At 39.7% G+C, this 12,135-nt stretch overlaps 1 protein-coding gene across 1 annotated transcript in view; it reads left to right on the top strand.

Moving 5' to 3' along the window:
- LOC122843919 (FH1/FH2 domain-containing protein 3-like) overlaps window positions 1-12,135 on the top strand; it is a 41,870-nt gene that overhangs the window by 10,465 nt on the left and 19,270 nt on the right. The window contains exon 3 of the mRNA XM_044139054.1: window positions 3,219-3,286. Coding sequence (XP_043994989.1) covers window positions 3,219-3,286 — 68 coding nt within the window. The remainder of the gene's footprint in view (window positions 1-3,218; window positions 3,287-12,135) is intronic.

Genomic DNA, 12,135 nt, shown 5'->3' with positions numbered 1-12,135 from the left:
ATAAAGAAATTTCATGTTTAACATATTTATTAAAAAAATACTGCAAAAAATTTATTAATTTATCTGTCTGCTAATATTGTTTTTCTATTGTGTTTATCTTTTGTTTTATTCACGCCACATTGTTATTCAATTAGTCAGTGACTCTAGTTAGTGGATGAATGTTAGCGGTGAATGCACGGCCTTGGGATTAATAAAGTTGTCTGAATTTGAATATCGTAGCAACCAACAGTGAGATTTCTTAGTGGAACTTCTGCGCAGACATTGCCTGAAATAATTTTGTCTTAGTATATATATATTTTTTTAAATGTTAGATCTTTATTATTTTTGGCCAAAGCCATTAAGAGTCAAGAGTAGCGCAGCACTGACCTTCTCCCGTCTGTTGCCGTGCACTGATGGTCAGCTGGCTCAAAGACAACTTACTCCGCTTTCTTCCTTCTTACAAGAAAGAGAAATCACGCTGTTGGGAATCGTCCAGCCGTAATCTAGCCGCTAGACTCAGTTTTACTTAATGTTTTCATAGGGTTAGGTTAGGTTAGGGTTAGGTAGGGTAGGTTCTAAGTCTCTGCTCGAGTCCTCGCTTAGAAACGATGACCATTACAGATACATGTGCCTTCCAAAAACAAGTGACTAGAAATCATTTTCACAGCCCCGTTTTCAAGACACCCAAACAAATTATGTCCTTTTAGCAAAGTTAGCCTTAATAGCTTGTGTGTTTTCTCTCTCTATAACTGGAAATACTTTGGTGAGGTTAGGAAGATATTCAGTGACATAAAAAAAAAACAAATATTGAGCACACTGCAGAAAAAAACAAAGACACAAAGTAATTTTGACTTGCTTTCTAGTCTAAACATTTCAATACGTTTAAATTAAGACATAACTGGAGCTTGTTTTAAGTCAATAATTTCTTAACATTGATGATAAAGTTGTAGTCCCACTGGCAAGTTGCCTTCACTTATAACAAGACATTTTTTCCCATGTACAAAAGATTAGAAATCTGTCAGGGGAGCTAGTGCTTCTTTTTTATGTCAAAATTAAGGAATTATTGACTTAACACATCTTACTGGAAAGTTACTTGTGAGTTAGTACACCTGAAATGAGACAAAATTAAGAAAGTTGCACAAGAAACTACACAAAAGATACTTTGTAAGCAGCAAAACGTTTGAAAGCCCTAAACAATCATGAATGCGTTTAACCACGTTCGCTAGCTAACTCCTAGCTTAACAACGAGCAGCCCCGGCCATCTTTAGCTAATTAATTAAACCAAACTTTAGAGGAACTTTTTTGTTGTCTGGTTTTGTTTTTTGCGCCTGAAGCGTGTTCCCATTAGACCCCTGAGTATCACACACACACACACACACACCCACACGCATGTTTGCACAGCTATCTTTGCGAGGACTTTCCATTGACTTCCATTCTTTTCTATAGCCTAAACCTTACCCTAACCCTAACCAAAACGCAATTCACACCTTAGTCCTAAATCTGATCCCTGACCCCAAAACAGCACTTCCCTTTGTGGGGACCAGGCTTTGGTCCGCACAACGTAGTATGTGTCAGGAAAATGGTCCCCACAAGGTATTAGAAATAAACGCATGCACACGGCAGCTGCTAATGGGGGGCTGCTGGCACGGTTGGGACATTGTGTGTTCGTGGAGAGTTGCGGTATGTTGATCTTTTTGGGGACGGCAGCGTGATCGGTGCTGGCTGTCCCCCAGATGAGCGATGTTCTTTTTGTCTATTTGTATGCGTGCTTGTTTCCATGTGGACATTTCTTAGTATCCGTCTGCCCAAGAGTCCAGAGGATGGACAGGTGAAGAATATTTTAGAAGTATTTCTGACTGGTTTGTATTGGTATGACTTTCCTGCCCCATGGTCACTTTTTAAGATGGACACTTTTTCAAATTTGTAAATTGTTCACAGTCAGAATGACTTATTTATTTATTTTTTTATTTTTGGTTTAATTTGTGTTCTCTAGTTTAAGATCTTGGAACTACTTTGAAAATCAACAACATGTGGCGAGGCTAATTCCTGATTGGACGTGGCTCTTTGTTCGGTTACGTAATGGGGAATTCCAATACCTGCATTTGACAAAATCCCCATTTTATATTACACACACAACACACGCCAAAATAGATGGTTTTACCTGGATTATTTTTATACTAAATATTTCAACTTCTCAGATGGATGGAAGGCCTAGAAGAAGAAAAAAAAAAAGCCCCGTTGCCCAGAGAACTGCAGTTTCTAATACATATAAAGCATTTTGGTCACCAGATTTTCACTCCGAATTTTCCCACAAGTAAAATATGCGTCAGGACTCCAGCTGTGGCGGGACGCTGCTCACCGCAGCTCGCAGTAAACAAAGTCCTTTCACGGCACGGACATCTCAGCCTGGGAGAGAAAATCGCTGAGATAATGTCACTGACCTCCTTCTGAGCTGTTTTTTTTTTTGTTTATTTATCTGCCTTTGTATTAATTAAAACATTAAAAATAAATCTGAACTAGACTGAGTCTCTGATCTTTAATGCTGCTTTTTTTTTTTATCCACTTTATGCAAGTTTTTCTTTGCTTATTTTGAAAATCCGCTCCACATTATTGTTGCTTTGCTGAGGCAACAGACTATAGAGAATACTTTGATGGATTGTGTTGATATTTTCCTTCACTTCGCAGCTGATAACAGAAATCCGTCTGCTCTCTTCTTTAGATTTTGCTTCTCTGTTCGTTTTGCATAAGTAGCAGCACTGCAGCAGTACTACACACTGTCAGAGCGGTGCTTTCCCTGCTTTTGTTGGATTTTATCATGTTGGTGATGGAAGACACTGATTCGTCCAGAAAGATCAGGGGACGTCTTGCTGAGTGTGAAAGCACATCAACATGTTGGCATGCAGAGTTTTTTGTGTGTGTGTGTGTGTGTGTGTGTTTTTTTAATTTTTGCATGTGTGTGTGTGTGTGTGTGTAAACGGGGACAAGGGTGTAAAGAAAATGGATGGATGGATGTGTGTAAACGTTTGTTGTGTCTCCTTGCGATTCTGCTGTCTAATCTCCAGGTTCAGATGTGTATCAGTATAGGGGCGCAAATTTGATGCAGGTCACTGCAAAATACAAAACCTCTGTCACTTCTCACACAGCAACATAAATTATTACATGTGTCCAAAAGAAAAAGAAAAATCAATAATTATTTATTCGTCATTTTTATGGTTGATTTGTCCTCCCCACTGTTTCAGGTCCAGAGGGAAGAAGCACAGTGTTATATTGCGGACCCAGCTGACCGTCCGTGTTCATGCCTGCATCGGTGAGTGCTGTATGATGAGTTTCTGCTTTTGTGCGACACTCTTTATTTCTCCTGATGCTCTCTCACACACACACACACACGTGTCACCTGAAACACCGTCTCCTAAAAAGACACACGTCACACCGTGTGTTCGAGGTACTTTTAAAGACCTGAAAAGCGGCATCATGTGCGGCGTTGATTAGCGTGTGAAAATGTCTCTAATTTTACCATCATTTAAGAACAAATGGCTGTGAACTGATTTAAATTAGCAGTGAGAGCTTTGAGGTAGGTGTTGACACACTGCAGCTCACCACTCCTTTTACTGCAGAAGTTTAGAGAATAGAGATGCACAAATCAAATATTGGTGAAGTCAGATCTCCAGTTCCTCTACAGCTACGGCCATCTGTTAGCTACTGATTTTAGCTGTTTTGAATATGTTTTCAAGACTCAGTTAATAACATTCAAATATGGCTGGGAGAGAGAGAGACTTAAAATCTCATTTATTTTTTTCCAAATCCAGAGACAAAGATTTAGTTGGCATTTTAAACTTCTTTGTGACTAGCAATGTTTTTATTTGCACTTGTTAGCTACTGATATTAGCTGGTTTTTTAAATATGTTTTTAAGACCCACAATTTAGAAATGATTGGGAGACAGAGAGACTTAAAATCTATTTTATTTTGTCAAAACTCGGAAGGATTTAAATGGCATTTTATATTTCCTTGTGATTAGCGATATTTTTATTTACACCGTTAGCATCTGTTAGCTACTGATTGTAGGTGTTTTGGATATGTCTTTAAGAAACACAATCAGTGACAATTAAAAATGGTTGAGACAGGGAGAGTTAAGAATCTATTTTACTTTTTCAAACCCGACAAGAAGTATTTATTTAACATTTTATACTTCTCCATGATTAGCGATGTTTCCGTAATCCCCATTAGCTTATGTAGCAATAAACATCAGTTGCTATTTGTATTTCGTGGAGGTTGCAGATCCTTAAATACTCACTTAATTTCAGAGGACAGCATACTAGTCATCTCCATTTCCAGTCTAAAATCCATCCATTTTTATGCTAGCCAATTAGCAATAAAAAAAAAAAAACAACCTTGCAGATGTCAGATGGCAACACGGGGAGTAAAAATGTAAAAACACAAACTATGAAAATAAAGGAGATGAAGAATCTGAGGCTGTTGTTTAGATTTATTGTAATAAATTAATGTTCAAGCACTTGCTACTTTCCACAATAAGGTTTCTGAATAATGTTTAGGAAGGACACTTATTTGTTTGACTTTAAACTAGAACCAAAATGCTGCTCGCTATTCTGCAGGTTTTCGCTTTCTCTCTACCTGGTAAACGCTTCTCTTCTGCTTCCTCCATGACTGGCCAGCATTCCCCGTGCCACTGATAGCCGTGCTAAATCTGGATCACAGAATCGCTCCAGCCAATTGGTTGAGAACGTGACGAGGTGAAAGGTCGCTCTAAACCGGGGCGTCGGATGTCAGGGAGAGAAAAGTTGCTCATGTAGGAAAATTATAATATAATTTATTTTTTGAAACGCAGTTGAGCAGGCTGCCTCAAACATATGAGATTGATTTTAGAATATTAGATATTTTATGTGTTCTGCAACATCTAGTAAAAATGTCTGATTCAGTTTCTGTACGCTGTAAACTCTGATCCCATGGGTTTACACGGTCGTAACCGTGCACTGATAAATCACGCTGATGTATGTAATGCAAACTTAATGCACAAGTTTTGAGGAAAACCAACCTCTGGTCTCTTCTGATAAAAGGTTCTTCCTTATAATATTTGATGCATTATATTTTTGAAGGCTTTCAGGAAATAGCAACACTGAGTATCGACCTAAATGGTTGAAATATATTTTTTCTGACATATAAAAAGATATACATAATAAATTATTAGCCAACCGTTCCATGACATAATCATTTTGAATTGTATTTAATAGACAATTAATTTATCAATTTTGTTGTACAAAGAATCAAAAAGTGGAGTTCAAAAGGATTAGCTCCGCCCACAGGTCTGCCTCTAACTCCGCCCCTACAAAGTTATTTCCTGGTGATGTAGAGCTGGACGATAAATCAGTAACAATATATATCGCATCAGAGGGATCGATAGCAGTAGAGATAATTCTCAATCATTTACCTGAAATCCGATCCAGAATCAAATATATCAGTTAGACATTTATTTTAATTCATGATATATTTAATTAATGATTTGCGGATGTATTTATTGTTTTTAATTTTGTCCCTTTTAGCTCTCCATAAAATGAAGCCTGTATGCTTGAAATGTTGCAATAAACAAACACTCTAAACAGATCCATTCACTCAGCAGATCTCCTGGCCCGTAACTTGTAGTCGTCCACGCATCTGACTATTCTGTAATCCCTCTGGCTCTTGACCTTCAAATCCCTTCAGCAGCGGTCAACCGACTCTCCGCTAAATGAAAAATCTGTCACGTCCAGATTGTTTGCGTGGGGAGGACGCGGCGTGGTCGCTAGGCAGTCGAAATGGGATTAAGCGACTCGTCCGATTGGTTGTGCCGTGAAAAGAGTTCCGGCGTCTGAAACGGTTCCATGAGGCATTTTCAAACCCAAGAAAAGAGTTTTCCACAAATCGCCTCAGTTCCGCCCTGCGGTTTTTCGTCGATGTCGGACATGAGGGAGAACCCGGCCTTCCCGTGCGCTCGTCTCTTTTCATAAGCGTGAGAAGAAGAAAAAAACCAGAGCATGACTATGGGAAACACGACTCTCCTGAGGATTTCTTAGAAAGATCAAATTACATGCAGGCTCCCCTTCTTGGGATTAAAGAAGCTCTCTGATGTGTGTGTGTGTGAGGGTGTGGCAGTGTATATGAGAGCTAATGAGGTTTTATGTTGTGGATGAAAAAAAACAAAAAAAAAACGAGGGGAAACAGTGGTCAGGTCAGCAAAACGGCCAGGTTCATTTTTGGGACGAACTCCACTCCGCATACAGAAAGAGACGCTTTTGGTCCCACGAGGGAATCTGGCTGTTTTGTCTTTCTCATGCAGGGCGGGTATCCGATATCCAAGGTGTCAGCTTTAGCTCAACCAGGAGCTCATTATTTTTCCTGTTCAGATCTTGTTTATACCCCTGTACGCTCTCGCATCTTTTTTATTTCCCCCTCTGCTAATGAGAGCCTCTTGTTTGAGGTTTAGTTTTAGTTGTCTCTTTCACGGCGGAGTCGTTGTGCGTTAGGAGGGCGTAGAGAGGTGGAATGACGGCGAGGTGTTATCTTTAGAAAGCCTTGACGGCACAGAAACATGTAGAGCTCTGAACGTCAACACGTCTAATGGCTCGACCCAGGGGGAGCCTGGAGGGGCTTCAGGGATCCACTGGGGTGAATGTGTGTGTGCGGGGGAAAAATTGTTCCTTTTTTTGTCACCTTCTCAACGTTGAACGAATTGTCAATGTCAGTGCTTCAAGTTAGGAGAAAGAACAGGTTTGGTAAACGGTAAATGCAACAGAATCAGTGGGGGGAAAATATATTTTCTTGACAGTAGCTTAGTGTACGGGAAAAATAAAACAACTTAAAAATAAAAAGGAGAAACCACCGTCCAAGTAAAAATCTGCTGCATAAGAAAAATGTGAGATAGAATTTCTTAGTCTTAAACTGAAGTTATTGTAATTCTTTAGTTTTTATGTAAACCGTAACCCAGATTGGACGGATTAAAAACAAGGATTTAATAAAATGTGAACTGGCTGCAAATGTACCAGTTCACACCAGTAGATTTACCATTCGGCTTCCCTATCTGTCACATATGGAATATGTTTTCTTTGTATTGTAAAGTGTTTTTGCAAATTTTCCTCACAATAGTCAATAATACTGGGTCTATATGAGTGATAACTCCCACCTGCAGGGGTCAGTATTTCTTACTTCTACTTTTCTGCCTAATCCTTACTTGATGTCAAGTTGTTGTCCATGATCGAAATTGTGAGGAAAAAAAGTTACATTTTTGTCCTTAATTAGGGCTAATACTGCAAAAGATTTCTTGTAAATATTGCTAAAGTAGCACCAGAAAGTTAGTGATTTTGATAGCAAAATGTTTTTAAAAAAATCACAACAGTCTTGAAATCCTCTAGGGATTGATTTAGCAAACTTTAACCTTGAGGTAAAGGATTTGCAGCAAACAGCAGGTCGACCAGTTTGAATTTTGATACATTTTTTAATCATTTCTAGCTCTCATACATCTATTTTGAAGTGAAGTTGCACCTCATTTCGCTTTCTTTGGTTTTTATCCCTGTGTGGGAAACTTCACTGTTATCAGTAGTGATAGATCCTACATGCTTACACCATGAGTAGAGTACAGAACCTAATCCATCTATTAAAAAATCTTATGTATGACCCGTCTTTATTAAAATATGACCCCCCAAAAAATAGACTTTGTTTTTCAGTTCTGCCTCTGCAAACTCTTTCCTGTTGAGCTGCTAGCTTAACATAAGATTGTTTCTGCTCTACCTCAGCTTCCTTCATGATTTCATTGCGGCTTCAAACAGAACTTCTTGACAGCTGTCTCTAGCTCTGCAGGATTGTCTTAATGAAACGTTGGCATCGTTCGGAGTGTACAGGGTGTACTTTACTTGGCTGTTTTATAAACTTTCATTTGAGTAAAGTTCCACATCTGTGTTGTCGTTTTCGTTATCGATGGTTAGGAATTCTTCAAGTTGTTAGTCGTTTATGTTTGTGCGAAGTAGGCGAAGACTGTTTGCACAGCAGTTCTCATTTATTCCGCACCCGTAATGCATCGCTGCAGAGCTAGCGCGATGGTAAACAGTTTAAGGTCTGCTAACGTCTTGGATGTTTTCTAACTGAAAGCATGGTCAATGTTAGCAATAGTCAACAGCCGTGAGTGAAAGGTCTGTTCCAAAGCGTCACCTCCTGAAGCTCACAAACCGCACAGGAAAACAAATCTTTCCCCGTTGAGGTTGAAATACTTTGTTATAGTAAATGTGTCATTGACAGACAGTGAATATCAACATGGTTGAAGTTAGCATTTAGCCTAAGCTTCTGCTAAATACCATGGGGCATTGTGTTAGTGGGAACTAATGTTTATGATCGGTGCTTCAGGGTTAGCACAACTAACTTTGTGGTTTAATGATTCTCACCATGAATATTCATGAATATTGTCAGATGAACAAGCAGTGAGAAAAATCATCTTAATCCAAAACTTCAAAACATTACCTTGTCGTAGTTCTTCGCGTTTGTGGAAAGTGATTGTGCCAGATTAGAAATAGACGACTGAGTTCTCCGTGTTTAAAATAGTTAACTCTGTGTCACACTCTCTAAACTTGCAATTCAAAATGCAGGTTTTGTGTTTGGTGAGTGGGACACCTGTTATGTAAAACACACTCTACCGAAATGGTTTCACAGTGTCAGGTTTTTTTTTGCCGATGCTTTGGTAAATGAGTACTTGCCGTTGTCGAAACAATGCAAATTAGACATAAAAGATGATTAAAGTAAAATTCTGTCCAATTTTTATATAGACTTTTGCTAGTTGTCACATTTGCAGGTGTTGAGTTAAATACGGTGGGACAAAATGCTCTCTGTTTCCCATGCGGCCTCATTTCCCAGGCCTTCCCGAAGCGAAGGGATTCTCGGTAATTCATGTGATAAAGTAAGAAGAGGTGATGTTCTCTGACAGGTAAAGCTCCCCGTAATGAGAGGTGCAGCAGGTGAAACAAAAGACTTCGACTGCAGAACAAAGGGCCTTGCATGTGGTTTTTTTTTTGGAGTCTGTTCAATCCCTTGGCACCGTGTCGTGGCATTCAACCCTCTTTGCAAAAAATTTGGCTTCCCACTCTTGGATTTCTGCTCCCCTCTCTGCCCCCCCAATTATCCCATCCCTAATCACCCCCCACGGGATCGCAGATGAACAGCGGGGCGGCAAAAGGGTCGAGCTGGAGTTTGACTTCCTCTCGCCGCGCTGTTACATAACAAAATCTGGGCGGGCTTGGCAGAAAAACCCGAGGGTTGCTCTCAAATGTGCTGCTCACCTTCTCAGCCCCTAACAAGATTCCCTGCCCCCTAAAAACAAAACAAACCTGTCGTCAGGCTTCCATCCAAACGCTAAAACGACACGCAGGTAAGGAAAGCACATGCGGCAACAAAGATCCTACTGTGTTTCAAATCCCAAACGGTTGTATTTTGAGGATCAGCGAGTCATACAACTGAAAATCTTTGTAAATAGGGGCTTACGGACAGGGTGGTCTGAAGTGCTATACGAGGTAGATGCTGCTGATAGCTTCGCAGTGGTAATGGCAACAGTGCATTGTTAGCATGCAGCACAACGAGTTGAAACAGCTGTTTCCAACTTTGGTTGCACTGTGTTGTCCTCCTGAGGGTGGCGATAAGGCCTGCTGAGATGGTTCAGCTAAGAGGGAGGCAGAGGAGATCTGTGGCTGCACAGTCAAAGTTTAGGCATATAAAATGTTCATGCTGGCGTGCTTCCTAGTGGGCGAACCTGAAGGCGGAAATGCTCTAACCACTCTTTAATCTAGCTTTGTTTTGTGCTTAACTTCAAACAGCTATGCTAGTAAATGTTCCCCATCTCTTCTCCTTTTCTTTGCTCCTCTGTAAACTTTTCTTTCTTTGTCTCGTGGCTCATTACGAGGTTCTCCCAGCATGATAAGTACAACAGTACCACAGCATTGGCAAAAGATTTTAAAACCAAAGTGCAAATCATGGTCCAACCTTCATTTAGCCATAATGGTTCCTACTGTTAAATGGTCAGAAATATTAGCCATGTCATCTTTTTCTCCCCTCCAGGTTTTTTTTTATGGGCTCTGGTGTCCTTTATCTGAAAGTAGGCTGACAGGAAAGGGGGATGACATGCGGTAAAAGTCAACTGGTCCGGGATTCAAACCCGCGACGGCCGCGTCGAGGACTCAAGGCCTCCAAACGTGGGTCACGCTATCCCCTACGCCACCACAGCACGCCCAATATTAGCCATTTCTGATCATTTAACCGTTATAATTGATGTTTGCTAAGATACCACATTTAAAGTCGCGATAACATATTTAGCATTTAATTATTGTTAATTTGATTTTGACACTGGCTGAAAAAAATAACAACTCAAATCTTATTGGCTCTCAAGTACAAAGTTTGTTTCTGACAGGAAGTGAACGCTTTTGCATCTTTCCTGTGTTGTTTATTTAGAGGGAGATTATTTCCACATCTGTTAGGGTTGGAAGGCTCTGTTCCATAACCCTAATCTTTACCTTCCTCCACAGATTCTCCATCAAATTCACGTCTACATGCTGGCTGCAACTCACAAAAAACGTTAATGTTGAAGTTAAAGTCAGAACAGCACAGCTGTTAAGATCGCTGTCCATGCCTGTGTGTGTGTGTGTGTGCGTGTGTGTGTGTGTGTGTGTGTGTGTGGTTTCCCTTCAACCAGATGACAAGTAGTGTGCAGAAACAGGAGGGGGAGGAAGTGGTAATCTATTCTCTATTTTCTGGTAACGCTCAGGTGTGTCCTTCAAACAACTTTAACAGTAGCTTGTTAAGAGCCACCTCATTTTCTTTGAAGATGGATTGCTTTGCTTTACGTTTGAATTCTTTGCGTCGCGGTATCTCTTTCTGCTTCATCTTGTACTATTACCCACAATTCCCTAAAAAGAAAAGTAGGTGGGGGAATCAAGTCTTACTTTTTGAAAAATTTTCACACGCAGGGAGGAGGAATGTAAAAAATTCTGAAGCTGTTTTTGCCTTTTACCTCACCACCAGCTGAAAAGCGCCCACATGTCATGCTGTAGTCACTGCCGTGGGATCAAGAGATGTGGGGCGCTAACTGTGTTAGCCGCTTTAGAGAAGCCATTGTCTCTCAGCTGAACTTTTTTATAGTTTAGGTTGTGTCGTGTATGAATGAAGAGCCCAAAGTCGATAAATTTCTTCAATACAAACTATTTGCAGACACAGGAAGTTAAGCAAACACAGTCTTATTCAGTAAATCGTTGTGATGAGGCTCATTTGCTGGATTAAAATTACCTTATGAAAATGATAACCTTTAAGCAGGTATTAAACATACTCTTGATTTCTGCATTAAAAATGTTCTTTTCATTGGTCTGATGTAATGTTCTAATCTTCGAAATTGTGTTTTCTAATCAATCCATACATTATGTTTCACTTAGTGAAACATGGTAGGTAATCTGAAAATAAATCTGCTTTTCAATAATATTCAAAACTCTGTGATAGTATCGGGAAGAGTGATTTGTGAACCGAACCAGGTGGTTGTTAGCAAAAGTTTGTTAGCAGCTAGCTTGCTAGCGTGAGGGTCAAAGGAGAGCTAAAGTTAAACAGAGGATATGCTAACATGGAAGCAGAACTCCAAAACATTAGCTAAAAAAATGTAAGAAAAATAATTAAGTTAAACTATACTTTATAATGTAATCATAGAAATGGCATCTAAGTTAAATTGCATAGTGTAATCTTTGACCAAAAACCTAACGTAACTCAATTCAAAGACAACAATTAGCAGGTTGTGAGCAGCATGCTAGCCCTTCTGATTAGCATGTTTGCATGACGGCTGATGCAACGTTTAGATTGAGCTTATTTTCTATTTTTGGCCTGCAATTAGAAGTCAAAGTATCCAGAAGGTTTATTTAGTAATTCCTCCTGTTAAAAGTGACTTACCAAGTGATTTATTTGTTATTTTTCCAGAACAAATAGCTATGGAAAAATACCGGTTCTAAGTCATAAAATTGTCAATATTTAGAGTCAGGAGTTATGATGGAACTGTGACGAGCAAGACTTGATGAAGAGCAAGCTTTATCTTGAACCTGCACACGGTAAACGTGATTTTAAGGGACGAGTAAAACATCCAAAGCTCACAGTTAGAG

Source organism: Gambusia affinis, linkage group LG14 (genome assembly GCF_019740435.1).
Source record: "Gambusia affinis linkage group LG14, SWU_Gaff_1.0, whole genome shotgun sequence".
Classification (NCBI taxonomy): domain Eukaryota; kingdom Metazoa; phylum Chordata; class Actinopteri; order Cyprinodontiformes; family Poeciliidae; genus Gambusia; species Gambusia affinis.
Note: the sequence above shows the minus strand (reverse complement) of the source record. Positions and strands in the feature narration are given on the sequence as shown.